Source organism: Pelobates fuscus, chromosome 3 (genome assembly GCF_036172605.1).
Source record: "Pelobates fuscus isolate aPelFus1 chromosome 3, aPelFus1.pri, whole genome shotgun sequence".
Classification (NCBI taxonomy): Eukaryota; Metazoa; Chordata; class Amphibia; order Anura; family Pelobatidae; genus Pelobates; species Pelobates fuscus.
Window position 1 is genome coordinate 32,758,149 of NC_086319.1, and position 22,066 is coordinate 32,780,214.

General features: G+C 34.6%; 1 protein-coding gene across 1 annotated transcript in view; it reads left to right on the plus strand.

Moving 5' to 3' along the window:
• PPP1R3A (protein phosphatase 1 regulatory subunit 3A) overlaps positions 1 to 22,066 on the plus strand; it is a 56,040-nt gene that overhangs the window by 25,632 nt on the left and 8,342 nt on the right. The window contains exons 2-3 of the mRNA XM_063446873.1: positions 13,219 to 13,277; positions 13,362 to 13,480. Coding sequence (XP_063302943.1) covers positions 13,219 to 13,277; positions 13,362 to 13,480 — 178 coding nt within the window. The remainder of the gene's footprint in view (positions 1 to 13,218; positions 13,278 to 13,361; positions 13,481 to 22,066) is intronic.

The window sequence follows — 22,066 nt, forward strand, 5'->3', positions numbered from 1 at the left end:
CCTACCCACAACAAATGGTGTTCACTTTCGGTCCTAGATTCCTACCTTCAAAATTCTTCCAGGAATTAAATACTGTAATGCATTTAAGGAAATGTCTGGTTAATTTGTATATATTTGTTGACTGTATTAAATCTTTGATTATTCATTTTTGCCCTCTTTATTTACAGGCCTACCGTATCGTCGGTCTCGGCACACCACAACCGACTTGCTCCCTTTATACTATCCTACGCTTATGCTGGATCCTTACTCCATATACGGCTATTTGCCCCTTACACAAGTATTAAGGCCTTTTGGCCTGTATTTGTGGGAGGGGCTTAAATTAATTCACTCCCCTATATAAGGGACACCCCTTACGTGACTCATATTGCTTGAGGTCAGCATCAGAATGACCCTCCCACCCACTCCTCATTTCAACACTTTCTCTTTTCTTTCCATTTACTTTACTTTCTTACTCCTTGGTGGGCCCTCTTTATTTACAGGCCTACCGTATCGTCGGTCTCGGCACACCACAACCGACTTGCTCCCTTTATACTATCCTACGCTTATGCTGGATCCTTACTCCATATACGGCTATTTGCCCCTTACACAAATATATATATATATATATAATATGTATATATATTATATATATATAATATATATATACATATTATATATATGTAACGTCATACAAAGTATATTTTAATATTAATATAAGTATATATATTAATATTAAAATACACTTAGAATGACGTTACATATATATAATATGTATATATATATATATATATATAAATATATATATTATATATATAATAGATGTACATATATATATATTATATATATAATAGATGTACATATATATATATTATATATAAATACGTATAATTAAAATAATAAATAAATAAAATAATAAAATAAATAAATAAAATATTGAAACAAAATTTAATATAAATTATATATGCATATGTAATTTCATTCTAACTGTATTTTGTTATTAATTATATATATATGCATATATATTAAAATTCAACGTGTATATTTAAATAATCTTTTAACGTAATTATGTGATTTGATTAATTCAAATTTGATTGACATGCCTGACAACACAGGGAGAAAGTACAGATAATTTAATTCGCAAGCACTATATTTGACCCTGTAACTCTCCAAGACACCATAAAACCTGTACATAGGGGGTACTGTTTTACTCGGGAGACTTCGATGAACTCAAATATTAGTGTTTCAAACTGGTAAATTGTATTACAACGATGCTATTTTAAGTAAAAGTGACGTTTTTCGGATTTTTTACAAGCGAACGGCACTTTTATGGTCTATATTATTGTTGTAATATGTTTTACTGTTTTAAAACACTAATATTTGTGTTTAGTGAAGTCTCCCGAGAATAACAGTACCCCCCACGTACAGGTTTTATGGTGTTTTGGAAAGTTAGAGAGTCACATATAAGGCTTGCATTTCATTTTTTTCACATTGAAATTTGCCAGATTGGTTATGTTGCCTTTGAGAGCGTATGGTAGCCCAGGAATGAGAATTACCCCCATGATGGCATACCATTTGCAAAAGTAGACAACCCAAGGTATTGCAAGTGGGGTATGTCCAGTCTTTCTTAGTAGCCACTTAGTCACAAGCACTGGCCAAATATTCGTTTTTTGCTTTTTTCACACAAAAACAAATATGAATGCTAACTTTGGCCAGTGTTTGTGACTAAGTGGCTACTAAAAAATACTAAACATACCCCACTTTCAATACCTTGGCTTGTCTACTTTTTCAAATGCTATGCCATTATGAGGGTAATTCTCATTCCTGGCTACCACACCGTCTCAAAGGTAACATTACTAATCTGGAAAATTTCAATTTGAAAATGGAATGTTCTATATTTGACCCTGTAACTTTCCAAAACAACATAAAACCTGTTAATGGGTGGTACTGTTGTACTCGTGACACATCGCTGATTACAAATATGTGCATTTTTGTGCAGTAAAACCTAACAGTATTATGACATTCACAGTTAAAATGTCAGACGGAAATGCAAATTTAGAAAAAAAATCTTATTTTCTCACATTTTTTTTTAAATTTTATTCATAATAAATTATGTTCCATATATGAATAGTTAATGATAAATTAAAGCCCTGTTTCTCCTGAACAAAATGATATATAATAAGTGTGGGTACATATCCTATGAAAGAGGGGAACTACGGGTGAACAGACATATAGTGCAAATTCCAGTTTTTGTTTACGTTTTGTTTTGATCAGAACGTGCACTATTGACTCCGTCCTGAAGGGGTTAAAAAAGGAAATCATTTTAATGTATGTTTTCCCTCATTACTAGTAATAATTGCACCATTGTATTTACCTTTGTTACATTTCCATAACATGGAAAGTCAAAGCCCTGACATTGGTATAACCTCGCCAGCAAAGGGCTATATTTTACACCCAGCTCCTATTCCGAACTGTCACGAGTTGCTTTCTTATAATAACTGATTCCTTGGCAATCAAAGGATTTTAGGCTATGCTGAAACTTGTATCTCTGTTCTTCTTGACGTATACAACAATCTCATTTAGAGTATAAGGACGCGCATTTGTCACCAGACCTTTTATTTCCAAATCACTATTTCTTTTGTTCTAAAATACCTTTGTTTTCAATGCAATAGTTTTTGAGATCCAACCTTATAATGTCCTTGTTTGTACAGTTTATATCTAAAGAATGCAAAGTAGTATTGTTCAGTATTGTTCATATCCTTGATAAGAACATACTAATTTAATATAATATAATGAACAATATATACAATAAAATCTGAAGTGACTCTTAATTATACTTATTAAAAAAAAGAATTATTATTATTATTATTATTATATTTTTTTTAAAGGGACAGCATAGTCACCAGAACAACTACAGCTTAATGTAATTGTTATAGTGTCTATATTATGCCAATGCAGGCATTTTTATGTAAATACTACCTTTTCAGAGAAATGCAGCTCTATGAGGAGATGCTGATTGGTGCAGCGTGGCATTTTGTGTGTGCACATTAGCAGCGGTGTATTTACCGTGAGGCTGGCAAGGCATTTGTCTTGGGCAGCACTTTCAGGGGGCTGGCAAAAAAAGCCGCCCCCCAATCGCCCTGGCAAATGCCTTGCCAGCCTCTTGTCCTGGGGGGCCCAGGAGCTGGCTGGCTGGCCACCTCGGGGACCCACTGGGCTGGCATGCACTGATGTTGCGGGCGGGGAGGGAGAACTCTCCCTTGAGCTCTTCCCTGCTCAGCTCCCTTGCGCACACCACAATGATGGCAGAGACAGAATATGATGTCAGCCCGGCCCGGCATCACTAAGAGGTGCTAGGGAGCTGAGCAGGAGGATCAGACCTCCCTCGCCGCCCACCTCCACCACTCACCTGTCTGCCAGACCTCCCGACCACCCGCCTGCCTGCCAAGCTGCAGTCAGCCCCAGTGCACCACAAGGAAAAATCCATTCCAGCACTCCTAAAGGTGCTAGTATGTTAGTATGTTAGTGTGTGTCTGTTGGTGCGTGTTAGTGTGTGTCTGTTAGTGAGTGTGTCTGTTAGTGAGTGTTAGTGTGTGTCTGTTAGTGTGTGTCTGTAAGAGTGTGTCTGTCACTGAGAGTGTATATGTGTTTGTCAGTGAGTGTGTGAGTGTGTATGTGTGTTTGTCAGTGAGAGTGTGTATGTGTCTGTCTGTGAATGCGTATCTGTCAGTTAATGTATATGTGTGTCTGTCAGTGAATGTGAGTCTGTGTGTAACTGTGAGTATAACTGTGAATGAGTGAGCGTGTATGTCTGTGAATCTGTATGTTTCAGTGAAAGTGTGTGTTGGTTAAACAATGTGTGTGACAATGACTGTGTATCTGTGAGTGTATGTCAGTGCATGCATCAGTGAGGGAGTGTGTCTGTCAGGAAGAGAAATTTGGAAGGGAGGGGGAATGCCTGAATTTTGTCATGCCTAGGGCAGCACAAAACCAGAATACACCACTGCACATTAGCCTCCCAATGCTTTCATATAGACAAGAATTGGATTGGCTGAGATCATCAGTTCGCCCCAGCTCACATTTCCTGTATAGGTAGCCATGATTATGTAGTGGCTGCAAATTTTCACATTCAGAACTTAAGCTGAATGTAGCCAGACATTTGGTGCTACACCTGTGAGGGTAAAACTCACTTTTAACCAAATTAAGCTCCATTTGTCACTTCCCATCACTAGCACTGCAAGCACTTGCATCAAAATTTAAAAAACAATGCACTGTAGCTCTGGAGTGGAAACACAGGAAGAAGTACAAGTCCAAAGTTCTACTTGCTCTCCTACACCATGGCTACACTGAGCAAAGTTTTGATGCCAATGCTAATGGCAGGGGTGAAATGGATAATAATTGTGTGTGAGTGAGAGAAGTCAGAATCAGTCAGATGGCCAAAAGATGTTAGACCTCAACTGAGTGTGACATGAGTGGAACATCACACACAGAAAATGGGAGAGACCAAAATAAGGGGGAAGATGTAGAGAGAAAAAGACAAAGACAGGACCCTGTGTGGAAAGAGACAACCAAATTCAATATGAGGGAGGGATTGGCAAGAAAGAAACTGAAAAGAGGAGGATGATGTGTCTATGTACATAACTGAATCTGTACACATGTCTCTGTGTATGTGTGTTTCTGTCTGTGTATGACTTTACCCCTGTATCTTTCTTTGCTCTAGTGTGACTGTATGTGTGTCTTCATGTGTCATATGTCTGATGTTGTGTGAGTATATCTATATATGTGCCTCTCTTGATTAGTATGTGTGTATGCATGTCTGTGCATATATGTGCATCTGTCTATGTGTGAGGGCATCTATATGTGTGTCTACCTATGAAAAGTACAGTGTTTCAGTTGATAAATTGTTCTCTAGTAATACAACACATATTTTGACTGGGTATATTTATCAATAGGCAATAAAGGATTAGGTCAATATATTTGTATTTATCTGTGATTGACTTTATGTGTGTTTGTGTCTCTGGTATGCATGAATGTGTCTCTATGCATTTCACATTGAATTTAGTTTTTATACATGTCTCTATTTCTTTATCAATATGTATAAATCTGAAGTTGCAAGTGTCTGTGGGACTCTGTGCATGTATCTCTGAATTTTGTTTTTTAAGTAATGCCAGAAAAAGCCAAATGTTAATAAATGTATATTTCATAGTATGTATAAGTATCAATGACGTGTTTTGGTGCATTTCATTCCCTCTGGGGTAGGAAGGAATGAAGCAAGGCTTGACATTGGTAGGAAAGGGATGGGGAAAAGAAGTGCATATAATGAAAGAAACAAGGCATAATTGTGAAAAAGGAGAGGTCACACAATGGCATCTCCCAAAAAAATTGCACGCAGACGATAGAAACTCTAAACCCAACCCTGAATGTATGAAATTGCTCACCATATCATTCAATATTGCAGACTGAGCATTATGCATAATAAGAAGCTGAGGGGTGAGCAAAGCTAACAAATGATTGATCAGTAGCAGAAATATATTGATTTATACAAAAGCAAACAAGGTGTGATGTCACCTGTGATTATGATGTGGGTATTTGTGCAAGGAAATATATTATTTATTAATTATTTAATATTTATGCACAAGTGGGTGAAAATTCACAAAAGTGATATATCGAGTTTATTTTGGGAACAAATCGGGACGGAATAAATTAGTAAACGTGCTATATGAAAATGCAGAACAAACTTTTATAAAATACATTCTGTCACACATAGATAATTATTGCTCGAGAAAAGAAGCTTAACACTTTCATCAACCCAAAAAACATGTGTACAGACACGTGTTGTCAATTCAAAACGCACAAATTGATTGTTGTGTCTGGGAAAAGATGAGAAATAAACAGGTAGGAGAGGGTGGCACAGCCTGTGGGGAGATCAAAGATCTCCCTCACCAGCCAGAATAGTTTCATGCCTAGGGAGTTGGTCGCTGTGGCCAGCCCACACAAGAAGGAGACATGCCTTCTTGTTCTTCTTCCTGGTGGGCTCCTGTAGCTTCTTCATGAATTGGAGGAGAGTGGGTGGGGCTATGACATCACTGACATAACCCCAGCACATCTTCCTCCATGCATGTATGGGAGAGAGAGGGGACGAAAAAGAAAGCAATGCAAGCAATGGCAATTGCCCTTCCCTAAATGTATCTGCCCTTCTAACCATTTAATCTAGCTAGGTCAGTGCCAGCAATCAGTCTGGTACCTGCCCTGCCAGCAGCAGCTTGCCTTGCCTAGCCCAGGGGCCAGCCACCTGTGCCCATTAAGGTTAGTCTGTCTGCATGGATCAGTGTGTGTCTGAATGGATCAGTTTGTGTTTGTCTGCATTGATTTGTGTGTGTCTGCATGGACTAGTGTGTGTCTGCATGGGTCAGTGTGAGTGTCTGCATGCATCAGTGTGTGTCTGCATGGTTCAGTGTAACTGTGTGTGTCTGCATGGGTCAGTGTGAGTGTGTCTGCATGGATCAGTGTGTGTGTGTGTCTGCATGGGTCGCTGTGTATGTCTACATGGTCAGTGTGTGTCTGCATAGGTCAGTGTGAAAGTGTGTGTCTGCATGGGTCAATGTGCATCTGCATGGGTCAGTAAGTGTACATGAGTCTTAACGAAGGCCAAAGATTTCATTAAAGAAAGACACTACTACTTTTAAATTGTGGTAGAGCATTGCGTATGTGTATATATGTATATATGTGGACATGTATTTTTGTAATTTTGTATTATATTAATATGTATATGTACTATATATAAATGGAGAGACTGCAGGTTATTGTTATTGAGAAAACTGGCCTTGGGGCAGCAAGGAGGGTAAATTCAGGCCTGAACAAGCAGCATTACTTTGGCAGAATATAACAAGGAATCAAGTGCATAATAACCAACTGACTAAAACTGTTCACCTGTAGCAAAGAGTCCAATAGTTTGAGATGATTATCAATAGGTGATCCATGAATGAATTGCTAGCAAATCATTATATACAACAAGAAAATATATAAAGTAAAGGAACAAATGGAAAAGGAGGTGGTTACCTTGTGTTTCACGGAAGTCTATCAAAAATTACGCCCTACGCAGACACTGACTGACATGCATGTTGATGATCTGAAGAAGCAATTTGGAATCTGCATTGACTCAAGTTTCAACATGACCTTAAGGATTACAGCTAGGACTGTGCTTACAATTGGCAGGCAGAGAACAGATGATCAAGTTATAAAACCTCAGCACAAAAGGGGAATCAGTTAAAGACCTCATGCCAAGTACACGTGTGCTTATTCAACTTTTGGCTCTTATACTTCTTGTATAAACCATCCTCCTCTTGTTAACTCATTATTATATCAATTATGTAAATATAAATGTTTCTTAAAAGTCATGTGCTTGTTAATCATTTATAGAAATACTGGAGGAATGAAAAGCTTTAGAAATTATCCAGTATACCTTATTTTGCAATATTTCACACAGGGTCTGAAATGTTGGTATTAAAGCAGTCATTTTTCTCACATACAGTTATATGACAAAATTAGATAAATAAAAATGGTCAAATATCTTTCATAAAGATATCTGTAAGCATACTGAGGGCATAAATACCAGTATACCTTACTGAAAGTACAATAGAATACAAAAAAGAATGTCTGCATTTGAGCATAACACCAACATTCAGTAATACACCTAAATAATGTTGATCTAAAAAAAAAAAAGTTTTTTTTTAAAAGTGTTATAACAATCTACAGCAATCTCTCTATTGCTAATAGGAGCTGTCATTTATTAGAGATGTCATTCACTTCTCAACCTTCCGTAACTGAATGGGAATGGTATGATCTTGAAGCTTCCTTTATTTATTTATTAAATATTTTACCAGGAAGGATACATTGAGATTTCTCGTTCCCAAATATGTCCTGGGACAACAAACACTGCATTGTTACAATACAATATTAAGCTTTTAGGTCCTTCCTTGTTTTAGTTAATGCTTTTTTTTTTCCTAATTATTACTCTTTTGTCCTCAAGTTTGTGATTCTTTTTTTATTATTAAATAGGTATTTGCAGAACCTTTGCTCATAATCAGCGAATTACTAAAATCAGACAAAACGCACAGAGAAATGAAAAAGTAAAAGGGAAAATGTATTATTTTGCTTGACTGCAGAAAAAGTGTAAAAAGCATCATTCTTTAAAGGGTGGAGAAACCTTTTTATTCATTAGAAAATGGTGCATGTGCACAAAACCATAGCAGTAGAATATACAATATATTTTATGAATAACCTCATTTCTCTTTATGATTATGATTCAGATGAATATTGCTTTGTTGCACAAGAAATCAGACTATTCCAAATGGTTCACATGATTTCTCATAGTTGATGTATAGTTGTCCTTTTAAAAATGTGTCTTGTTTATGAAGGAAATCATTAATCAGTCATTGTTACAAACTGTAAGTGACTGGGGGTACCTAAAGATGCAAACTGATTCTGGGCCTGATGACAGCATATCTCCCAACATTTCAAATGGCCAAAGAGGGGTACTTTAAATTAGGGCTGTGAGTAGGGGGTGTTTACAGGTAGGCTGTTCTGAGAAATTTTAGGTGGCTAAATGATCATATATGTCACTAAAATGTGATTCAGAAAAAAACAATGTATCTTATTTACACAGATTTCTAAATATATTTATTGTAGTTTAAAGACACATCACTGTGAGTATTATTGCTGCAGAGCTCTGTTATACACTTGGACAATATGGAGCTCCCAGAAAAAGACATTGGGGTAAATAAAAGACAGAGGGATTTGGGCACAAAATAGGGACTATACCTCACCAGGCCACCATCAGGGTGATAGGGTGATTTTATATATATATATATATATATATATATATATATATATATAAGAAATAAACATACATATGTATAGCAAATATTGTTATATAGATACAGCTGCAAAGAGACTATCCCTCTCCCTCTCTCTGTCAGAACCATGTAGCCCCAAAGAGTAAAGTAAATAAATGATATCCTTATCAGGTAAATGTTGCTTATTTCAAATAAACTATGGGCTTATAAGGAAGCAAACAGAGATAAGTGTTTCCCAAGTCAATACAATACATTTTATTGGCACTCACATTTTGGGCCTTGCTGTCCTTAATCATATGATTATTTAGAATTTAGGTCATATTAATCTAACCAAAAAAAAGACAGATGCCAAGCAAATATATTTGTCAATAGACCAAATTATTTAAAAGTAATGAGCTACTTGTAATACAAAATCTGCAACTACCAAATACAGATTGCTTACTGAAATACATTGATTTTAAGGTATTTTAGTTTTTTTATTGCTTCTTTGGTTGCACTAAAGTTCTCATTTTTCATTTTTAATGTATCTTGTTTTTTTTTTTTAGTATGTGGGTTAATAGATGGGTGAATATAATTAGACACATGGATACATGAGTAGAAATCCCTGCCGATGAGATTTCTAGAAGGCTAATATGCTTTGTGGCAAAAGGTAAAATGTAAATCCAGTTGGAAATAAAACCATTATGTTCTCTTTGCTAATTTGTTCTGCTGTAAACCTTAATGCAGTTTGTTAATTTTTTTTTGTACCTTTGAAAAATATTTTTCTTTTTAAACAATCAATGTTGTTTTTCTAATAATGCCAGAATACTCTCTATAACACTTCTAGGAGATCAGGAGCTTCTACAGTTTATAATCAATTATACAGTTTCGTAATCAAAGCCAATTATGATGTGAAGACCATTATTACAGATACTAGAAAATTAATAGAAGTTTACACTGGGTTGTGAAGGATGATTTAATATTCGGGCAGTCTTCCAAAGATGTTTATTTAATTAATAAAGTGTCTTAAGCTCCTTATAAAGACAGGATTTGCAGGGTGGGTTTCAGGGAAAATGGGACATTGAGGTGAAACAATGTTGAGAGAGGAGGAAAAGGCATAATTTGTAGAAGAAACAGCCCCTTTGAGTGTGATGAGAATGAAGGTAGAGAAGATGAAACTTGGGAAAGGGTGGAAAAGTCAATGGACCATTGTGGAAAAATCAAGGGACCAGTAATTCCTGTGTTTAATGTAGACATTTTAGGTGGGAGCAAAAAAGAAAAGGGGTTTGATTGAAATATGAGATAGTGTAAGAAATATTTTATCAGAAAGAATATGGTGGCTTCATTAGGCAACTATATATCGACTTGATGTCAAGATGAGGTCAAAAGTACCACTATGAATGTGTGATATTGAAAACTGAGACAGAGACCAACAGATGACATAGGAGAAAATTAGATGTGTTTAGGTAATAGTCACGCAGTAAATGAAAGCCATTAAGAACGATAAGTGGGTAGTTAAGATGAAGGAAGGAGAGCATATTAAATAGTGCAAGTCATCATGGTAGCATGGGCATGTAGAAAAATAAGAGCTGTGGGTTGGAATGGAGGAAAAGTGAAGAAAGGTGATTGTGTTTTGATGCAGGAATCAAGGAATAAGATATAAAATAAGGCATATCTACACCCAGATAGATGTCCAGTGTAGGAGAAAAGTGATAACTGCAAGGCAGGTGGGTGTTGCAATGTTTGTTGGAAGAATTCATGAGTCAGTTACATTTCAAATTTATATAAATCAATGGGAAATTTTTATCACATGTTGATCAAATTCTGTGAAAATTGTTAAAACATAATCTTCCAGAGCTGCTGTGTCCTGTCCAATGGATGTTATGTTGCATATACAAGCAGGGCTTGTTAATGAGTAAATGAGGATATGGGGCATTGTTCTATATCAGTAGATGTTATTTTAACCCCTTAGTGACCAGACTGTTTTTCAATTTTCTTAACGTTAAGGACCAAGACTGTTTTTAAATTTCTGCCATGTTTGTGTTTAGCTGTAATTTTCCTCTTACTCATTTACTGTACCCACACATATTATATACCGTTTTTTCTCGACATTAAATGGTCTTTCTAAAGATACCATTATTTTCATCATACAATATAATTTACCATAAACAGATTGTAAAATATGATGAAAAAATGTAAAAAACACTTTTTCTAACTTTGACCCCCAAAATCTGTTACGCATCTACAACCGCCATATACACCCATGCTAAGTAGTTTCTAATTTTGTCCTGAGTTTAGATATACCCAATGTTAACATGCTCTTAGCTTTTTTTTACAAAAAATTTATTGTTACACTGATATCTGCCAGGAATCCCTGAATATTCCTTCACATGTATATATATTTTTAAAAGAAGACAATCTAAGGTATTAAACTTAGGATATTTTGACTATTTTTATGCAACCATTTTACCACCAATCTATGCCAAATTTAAAAGAAAAAATAATAATTGGTGATTTTTTTTTTACACACATAGCAATTTAATAATGCATGTACTGAGAACTTTAAGGGTTACTGCCAAATAAAATGTGTTCAGCAACATCTCCTGAGTGCAGTGATACCACCCATGTATAGGTTTGTCAGGCTCTCTGGGGACTAAAAGACCTTATTTGGAGGGTGCGCATTCCAGTTTTCCAACTTGGAATTTCACAGCTGGTCATCATGCACCCATGTCATGACATTTTTGAAGCCGGCCAATGTAATTTATCCTCATCAAACCATATATTTTTGAAAGGTAGATACCCTAGGGTATTTCAAATGGTGGTATTTTAACACTTCCCATGCACTAATTCTACGCCCAGTCTTTGTCAAACTTTTGGGTAATCATTTTTTTGTGTTATTTTTCACACACATTGTACTTTAGGAATGGATTCTCAGTTCCTCTTGTGTGTTACTGACAAAGAACAACACAATATGTGTTCAGCAACATCTCATGAGTACAACAGTAGCCCAATGTACAGGTTTTATGGGTTTGTGCAAACTTACAGGGGTCAAATGTAGGGCTTTCCCCTTTTTCATGTTTGCACATTTAAATTTGCCAGATTGGTTTGCTGGGCCTATGTTGCCTTTGAGATCGTTAAGCAGCCCAGGAATAAAAATTAACCCCATCATGGCATAACATTTGTAAAAGTTGACAACCCACAGTATTCAAAATCGGTTATGTCCAGTCTGCTTGCCAAAGTAACATTCATATTTGTTTAAATACAAAAAAAAAGGAAAAAGGAAAATGTATTCCTACTTCCAATTATTTCCTTTTCCTGGTCATAGGCCATGGCAGCACAGCAATCTTTGTGCTGCCATGGATTAGGCCAGGAAATAAATATATAAAGAAAGAAATAAAAGTGTTGATGTGTTGATGTGTTGTGTGTGTGGGTATATATACACACACAGACACACTTTTATTTCCTATATATGTATAATATATTTTATTTCCTATATATGTATAATATATTTTATTTTTTTATATATGTATAATATATTTTATTTCCTATATATGTATAATATATTTTATTTCCTATATATGTATAATATATTTTATTTCCTATATATGTATAATATATTATAAAATAATTAAAGTATTTTATAATATATTATACCTATATAATGCATATATATGATTACATTATAAGTGTATTTTGAGATATATGTGTATATATCTCAAAGTACACTTATAATATATATGTGTATGCATACTATATTTTATTATTTTATTTAAAAAAAATCGACTTTTAGGTGTCAGGGAGACTGCCTGACAGCACAGACAGTCCCCCTGCTGGCAGCTCCATAGACTGCTATTGCGGCCATGTGATCATGGTGATTACATGGCCCTGGAGAGCCACAGTGAACGTAGCTACTGCAAGGGGACTGCTGGGGTCTCGGGCAGTCCCCCCCCGACCAGAATTGCCGCGGATCGCCGGCCCAGGTAAGTCCAGGGGTGATTTTTGCCAGTACGTCAGCAGTCGGGAAGGGGTCAAAGAGATTTGTTGATAGTGAAAGATTAGAATTTTTTATTCTCATACAATGAATTGAATATCCCTTTGTATTTGATTTTCATATGAAATGGGCAGTACAGGGAAAGTGGACACAATTTGAGTGGCAGGTCATGACACTGGAGACTTCCTTAACCATTCGTTAGGTGGAAGAGTTCTTGAAAAGACACAAGTCAATCCTCTGCATTGCATAGTCTTTATATTATGCATGCACATGAGTGCATAAAGAGGTCTAAAATGTGTTAAAATAAGTTCTTAATGTGTTCTTCACATTTGAATATATATAGAGGCAGTGTATGAATAATATGGTATTATAAATATATTATCATCTATTTAACACCCACCTATATCTTTATTTCAGCAAAGAAGATGAAGCGGATGACTTGGATGAATTTGAAACAAAGAACTTCAGAGCGACAGGTACAGAACAAAAATGTTACCTCCTTGTAACCCTGTAAACGAGCAATGCGTTCTTATTTATCGTCATTCCAAATTATTTTTCAGAGATATTCATCCCTACGATAATTTGCTCGCAGGATGATGTTACTGAAGATGATAAGGATGAAAAGACTGATAATAACAGAGAACAAAACAATGGATCAGAAAATGAGCTGGAACTGTTTGTAAGTTTTTGGGGGGGGATATTGGACATGCCATTGCTTCTATTTTTAATGCAATTTGTTATAAATTGGACCAATTTTCTTCCTTTTCATTTAAATGTGTTTTTGAAAAGATAAAGATAGATTTTTTTTTCTTTTCTATTGCACTTCAGTCATTGTTGGAAGTTTTTTTTTTTTATTGTTACAGGATTTTGTATACTCCAAGATTCATTTTGCATTTATACAAAGTGCTGGCTTTATTGTGTTGCGTATAATAGGCACATTCAACTTATTCTTACTATTTATTTGGTTAATATAAAATGGTTCTATTGTTCAGTTTATAGTTTTTAGTGCATTGTGAATTGTGTTTTTTTTATTTTAGATCATATTTTGTTCCGTTTTGTGCTAATTACCATTTCTTTTCATTCTATTTCCCTGGCATTGAGTAACAATGAATTAAATTTCAATACTAGATGAGAACAGATATGTAAACACAGATAGAAGTTGTTACTTTATGATTCAGTGATATATAACAGGTACTTTAGTGTTAATAATATGCTGCCATGCCCTCTGTCTTCCAAAATCCTTCAGCGCCCATTCAAGGTACCTCTAGTAGAATGCTTCCATTATTTAGATCTCTGTCCATTTTTACAATAAGGGGCTATTCAGATCTATGTTTACTACTGTATACAAAATCCATCACACCTAGCCCTTTCGCTAAACATCAACTTCAAAGCTCACAAAGTTGTTGTTTTGTTGTTTTTTTTTTTTTTTTTTTAACATTCAACAACAATAATGGAGGTTAAGTTACAGTATCTGATCAATCAGCACCATTAAATATTACCGTGAGATAAAAAGCTATTTAGATCTGACCTTGGTTATCTCCAGTGAGTGAATATTTACGTAGGTAGCCATAACCTAAACTGCAGAGCATTTTATGAATATTTGATAACAGGTGAAGTAAGTAAAACATTTATTTCATTTACTGTTTGTTTACACATGCTTGCACAAAATACTATGCAATCGATACATACAAAATAAAAATCATACAGATATAAAGACAGAGTATTAGTATGCAGGAATGGCTAACAATGCCAAGCGTTTCATAACAAACTAATAATCACATTTAAACATTTAAACACAAGACATACATGGCACGTGTACAATCCCAGAATGATTTTATAACCTCTATTAGTGTTTGACACTAGATTGATATATCAGCTCATAATATTCTGATTGGCTTGGGTATCACGCATATGTAATAAAGACAAAATTGTGCCTCCTGCCATCTACCAGATATGCTTAATAGGAAACAAAGAAATAATGTAAATATCGGAAAGTATAGCATTGCTAGCATATGAACATACTTACCCTGCTTAAGTGACCATCATATACGACAACACAAGAAATCTGAAACCAGAATTATGCATTGCATCCCTCCATGCAGTTGGCCTTTTAACCCCTTCATGACAGATGACTGTCATACTAAAAGGGATTTGCCTAACCCTTCATCATGAAGAAGTTAAATGTGCATCACTGCTGTAAATATCTGCAAAGTGCTTCAGACTTCTACCAGACCTGTTATAGCATTATGTGTGCCGGGTTAAGAATCTACAATGTACAGCGCTATGGAATTTGCTGGTGCAATATAAATAAAATAATAATAATATTAATAACTATCGTGCATTGGGACCTAATTCATAGTTGTTGATTTTGGTTTGTCATAGCTTTGTTAGTGCAGTGATTAATGTATGCAGATATTGCATCTGTAAGGTTTATTTGATTTTGCAAAGGCTCCAAAACACTTAAAAAAAAAAAAATACTGGATTAAATATGTACCAACCTATACGCAACCTGCTGAAACAGCAAGGAGAGCACAATATTAATGATATCAGTTCTAGTCAGCATGCTGTACTTAATAATTGCCTCTTCTGCAAACCTACCATGCACTCTAACGTCTCTCTTTCCTAACCCCATTATACCATTTCTTAAACAGCAAGGAAGAGACTTGCTGATGCACTTTTTACTGTCAATAGTATACACTGGTATGAGACCACACTGGTAGGTGTTGTTCCAGAATATTGTGGCTGTGTTTTTTCCAATTTCTATTGTTGTAGCCTGCCATAGAGGTGTAGCTTGATTACTGGCACCAGAGCAGGTTATATGTTGGCATCCTCCACACAAAATTATAAATTGTTTTGTGTGTTGCTCAGCATCCCACCATTACCCTATTGTATGTATCTACTATCCTAGTCCCTTTTTACCCCGTGCCCAGTTATGGTCCCCTTAGATGGCATGAACCTATTATGAGTGTAAACACACATTTATATATATATATATATATATATATATATATATATATATACATATATATATATATATATATATATATATATATATATATATATATATATATATATATATATATATACACATACATTCATATACAAAATTCATATACATATATTTGCAAACAAATATATAGACACTTGAGCCTTTCCTTTCCTGCCAAGAGTGGAGACTATACTTTGTGTACTCTCTGCCCCCTGTCATTCGGGGCAGACCAAGTCCATCCCCGTTTCTACAATACTGGCTTGCCATTTGAACTTTACCACACAGTTAACATGTACATCACCGTCTTTGCAACTTTACACTTCTTAGCTAAAGTGACCTACCAGTACTACAATTCAGTATATTACTGCCAATAACATTACTACTGAATATATTGGTTCTGACAACGAATAGAACTCTTAGTAAAGCTTTTGTTTTCTATCCATACTTTTCTCTGCAGTAGATCTCCTAGAACTCTCAAAGAAATCCCAGTCTTTGGGCTTCTACTAATGATGTCACTATATTGCATTAACCATTTTGCATGTAGTCTTGAATCTTGATTTAATCTTGCAACCATAATAATAATATTAATAATAAGTAAAACAATCAACAGAGCAGCTAACGGGTTTTGATTGTTTTTTTCTTTGTGTCAAATTCTGAATTTGAGAGACTCTTGTCATATCATGTATAATTCAGCAAATGTTGGACCTACTGTATCACCAGCCCTTCTTCTTGTGTTAAGCAGACTTGCACCTGAAACTTTAATGCCTTTTATGAGTGTGGATTAAAGGAGATCATAAAACACGTCATTTAAACTCAATAATCAAGAACTAAAAGAATGTGTTGGGTATAACTGTACTTTCATCAAAGTGGTTAGAACAAATAGAAATAAACTACACTTGAATCAGTGGCAGAGCACTGTGCAGTGCATTCTGATCACCTGGTCTTTCAACATTTTATGTCTTCTAAGAATAGAGTGTGGACAGAGAGTAGATAAATGTAATTTGTGACCTACTCTTTGATGAGATCTTCCAGGAAAGGTCTATAAGGCTTTATGTAAGATAACATTGTAAAAAAATTGTTTTCTCCTCACATAATTATGACATTGCTAGAAAGAAATCAGGATATTACTAGGAAAATGATGAAGCATTTCTTGCACAAAGACAATGTCAGTTTGTGCCACAAACTTGTTATATTATATGTTTCAAACAGACAGTGATAAAAGTGCTACAATGTTGCTGGGTTTGCCATGATTGGTGAAGAATTCTAGACATTTGTAAAATTCCCCAGAACAGTCAGCCCCAGTGATCACATACCTCCATTTAAAGCAGATCTGTCACCTTCTGGATTCTTTTCATATTTTGCAAAGACACTTTATGGTGACATTGCCACTTGGTTTAAAGTCACCCTGTGTGAATGTAGTTTTTAGTTACCTGACTCTGTCCCTTGTAGCCTCCACCATCTCCATCTAGGGGGTCACCTTCAGCTCCTGGTGCTTTATGTGCCAGGAACCCATGTCAGTACTGTAGTCTTAACCCCTTAAGGACCAAACTTCTGGAATAAAAGGGAATCATGACATGTCACACATGTCATGTGTCCTTAAGGGGTTAAGCATGTGCTAGAGTACTGATGTCTATGTAAGATGCCACGAGACAGCTGGAGGCTTCATAAACAATCCAATTTCCTCACAGGTGTGACACTATGCTTTTTGTCAATCTTTGTCAATTACATAACATTAAATAGCCGCTACTTTGTCTATACAATATATTTTAAAGGGGCTTAAATTTAATTGCAATTCCATTTTTTTTTAATGGGGGGCAAGGGGAGTGACAGAGCTTTGTTAAGCTTGTACATTCTACTAGTAAGAAACATGTAAACATGTACCATGCTATTACTGGACTTCTCAGCACTGAGATTTTCCACTAAATAAACGAAGATCTCACAAGCATAGGGTCTCTTTGTTTCCTCCTGATCACATGCCACAAGTAAAGCTGTTGGTCCACCAATAATTCCAGACTGGCTTCTGGGTTGTTTGATCTCGGTTATGACGTGCCTTAACTGATAGCAATGTAGCAATGTATGTGAAAAAAAAATACAGCAAAATCTGGTGTACTCCTTTTGGTTTACTAGGAGATGTTCTGGGAGTAAATATTGACCCTAAAATTGAGTTATTAAATGGAACACCCTCAGAATAAGCTCTTTAAGAGTAGCTTTAGTTGTTTATCAGGTAAACACATTACACCTTATCCATGGAAGAGCTCACTACAAAATGTAGTGGCTCTATGCGAGCTACACAACAAGATCTTTCGTGGTGTACCTACTTGGCTCAGGCCCCCTAGGTCCAACACACAAGCCGCACGTTTATTATTTTTTATTAATCCCACTTTCTTGTTTTTTTTTTAACAAACCTTCTCTGTTTCTTGCTCTCCTCCCTCACTTTCGATGGTTATTCGCATCTTTTTTTCTCACTTCTTTTCATCTTAAATTTGAAGATATTTATTTTAGCTTTCCTTATAATCCAGGTCCGACAAAAGCCTTTTCTGTAATTAAAAAATAAAATAAACCTAAAGGTTCTCTCTTTATTGCAAAAATGGTGTCCCTGTCCTTTGGTCTATTTTTAATGTGTTTGCAGGGCAGTCACCAAGGTTGGCTCATCTTTTGTTTTGGATGTACATCGAGTCCCGTGTCTGTGATTAGTCGATTCAACCTTCATTTTATGTTCTCTTCATTAAAAATGAACTGGCCAATGAAAAGACTCCAAATACCATATCTAAGATAGCCGAATGTTATACCATGATGGAAGCAAAGTACTGTTGGGGCTACTGTTTTTCTGCAAAATCGATCAATCAATTAATCAAAATTGCAACAGTAAAATAAAAAATTCAATTGACATGTCTGTAATTAGATCCTATAACACCAAGGGCTCACAGTTAAGTAATACTCACCTGACTTTAGAAAGAATTTTCAACAATTTTGGTAAAGAAAGAATAAGTTATAACTAAATATTAACATTTTTTAATTAACACAGTTAAACTTTCCACTGTTTTACATTATACCAAAAATACGATATTAGTATTTTATAATACTAATATAATACTATATTAGTATCTAATAATATAATATGTAGTAATACTATATTGGAAATATTGTAGCCCAACAATAGGCTTTTTGTCTTGTGAGTGGCTTTGTATATTTATCTAGACTCAGTGATCCATTCACAACCTTTTTATATGGTGGGAAGAAGCTTTTTGATATCATTCTTACAATTATAAAAGATATACCCTGGAGTATAGGAATGTACTATGGAACTAATCATTATTGCCAACATGGCTGGCTGCTGGACTCGTGATCCTTTTGTTGACAAACAGATTATTTACTATTTGCGATGACATGTACAGTCATCTAGAGGCCATTAACTCTGTACAGAATCCAGTGAATTTTCTAAAAGAAAATAACACAGGGGACTGTTACTGAAAAAGTAGATACATATCTGGAAAGTTATAAAGGTCTTTTTATTGCTGTAACTGCCACACATTTCTTTTAGATCCTATGTGAGCAAAAAATCTTTTGAACTAGACAATTAATTAAATGTCAGATGTCTAATGTTATATGTTGCATTCTAGTCCTTGTCACTTACAATCTATAGGTTGCACTAAAAAATCTTTTTTATATGCCTGCATATTGGATGTTATATATCTAAACCCAAAGACATGTTTCGCAGTAATAATACCTCCGTTAGTTAAATATCATTACAACGACCACAGTACTCTTTGTGGGAACAGATATGATACAAAGAAAATTAAAAGGAAGTAACAATAAAACAAAACAAAACACTGATATATGAAAATGGATAAGTATTAAGATAACAAATACCTTGCCAAATATGAATTTATTAAAATTTTATATAGGAGTAATATTTTCTCTTTGGCAATGATTTTTTTCTTCAGATTTTACTATTAAAATTTGTGAAAGTTAGTTTGAAATGTATGTACTAGAAAATATTTATTTTGCATTCCACATGCATTTGACTTTTTTGTATAGTCCGTTAAATGTATATGGTGTTTTCACTATTTTTGGCATGTATCAAATATTGACAACAGAACAATTTATTGGAAGACTTATTAAGATTAATTTGCAATATACTCTATCATATATGGTCATTTAATATAAAATTAAGAGTGGAGGAGCCAATATAAAAAGTTGCCACTAGAAAGGAAAGATTGTTCCAATATGGAAGTCTATAAATCATGAAGCAGACTCTGAAGAAAAATAATAATATTTGTTTCTTACTTAAAGCTTCTTACTTTTTCTCTTTCTGACCCCATTCTAAGCAGTTTGAGCTGATTTGCTATTTGTGGTTGTAAAAAGAATTAAGTAACAAATGTAGCATCTTCATTTTTTTTGTTCTGCAACAATTTCTAAGTATTATTTATTATATAAATAAAAAATAAAATATTTTCTTATAAAATAAAATATTTTGTATATATCAACACTAAAACTGTGTTTAACTCTTCTAAAAAGAACAAAATATATCAAAAGGGCACAGGATGAAGTTAGAAAGAGCAAAGTACGAATACTTCTATCCTACAGGCATTCTGATACTGCCAACATGTGATATATTGGAGTATATTATCACTCTCTTTTATCGAGAATGAACATGTCTCCTTTCTCACTCCTTGTCTTGAATTATTATATACTTTTTTATTTTTTTTTATTATGCATGTTTGAAAATACAAATCACACTCCTACCCATATGCTACTTGTATATATATTTATAATTTTCTTATTTTAGTGGCCAAATATAATATTATATATAGATTATTTATTACTCATTCGGTGTCAGTCAATATAATAGTGGAAACAGTTATAAACTATAGCAGGGTTAAATCCAAAGGATTTTATGATACTAATGTATGATGAAATCATTTGGGCAATTCTCTTTTTCCAGACTTTGACAGATATACTCCTCCACGTAGCCATCATCCTACTTGCTTTACTGACTGTGTTGGAAATACCATTTCCATGTGAAAATGTAAACCTCTACCTCCAAATCCAGTTTTCAAGAGAATGCAGAAACTCTAACTTACCTAATATAAGATAGAAACAGATTAGAATTTCAATGATCAAATATTTTTTCTCCACCTCTTAATGTGTCAATTCGAATTAAATTAAATTAAATAGTGTGTGTATGCTACAAGTAGTAAAAGTGCTGAACTCCGATTAAATACTACTTTGTTAATCAAAGCCTGGGAAAACTATGCTAAATAATTGTGATACACAATTTCTTTGCTACTACCTGACCAAACTCTTTCTACTGCAATCATATACCATGGGATTGTCTGACAAGTGTATGTGTGTGTCATATGTTATCTACTAATCAAATATACCCAATCTCTCTTTTATTTCGTTCTCTTCTATAATGTGTAGGTAGAACCCAAAGCTCCATTTTAATTTTTTATATTTTAAAATTTTAATATCGAATAAATTAAATTAAATTTAACTATGAAGAGGCACATGTTGTGCCTGCCAAGTTGCCTTCATATTTTATTTAATTTTCCAGTATTTTAGGTTTCTGAAGTATCAAATTTAACTCAGGATAACTTTGAATCCCTAAATTAGGTTTAGCAGGAATGACAATCACACACACTATTACGATGAGTTTAAGGTATTCATTAGTCCATATTATCCATAGTAAATGGTTCAGATAAGGGGATATAACATTTTTTTTACCGTTTTCTTGGATTTTATTTTAAATATGTATATTTTTAAGATATTTGTAATTTAGATTTGTTATTAGTATACTTTAATGACTTAAACAACGAAACCGTACAAACCCTTGAAATACAGCCATTCTGGAGGTTTGAAACCCACAGGCATTAGCTCACAAGACAGCTGAGCAGTTGACAAGTAGCATGAACCTTATGTTAGAAACAGAAGAAATTGTAAGATTTGCATATAATTACCGAGATCATGCAAATGTCAGTTATGAATATAAAAAAAACACAGGCATTTCACTGTTAAATCCTGACAGTTGGCATCACTGAAAAGCTCAAATGCATTTGAGTGCTAGTTGGCAGAGGGTCATTAAAATAGAATTTGCAGATACATTAACACTCTCACTTCTCTTTGAGTGATAGTTTGCTATTTATAGTTTGCACAGAGTTTCCAGAAAACATTGTAGCAAGATGACTTGTAGTTGGCTACCACATAAAAATTGCATGCAGAAGTATGGGGACACTGAGGCTTTTTTAATTGATTTGAAGGAAGCTATCAATAACT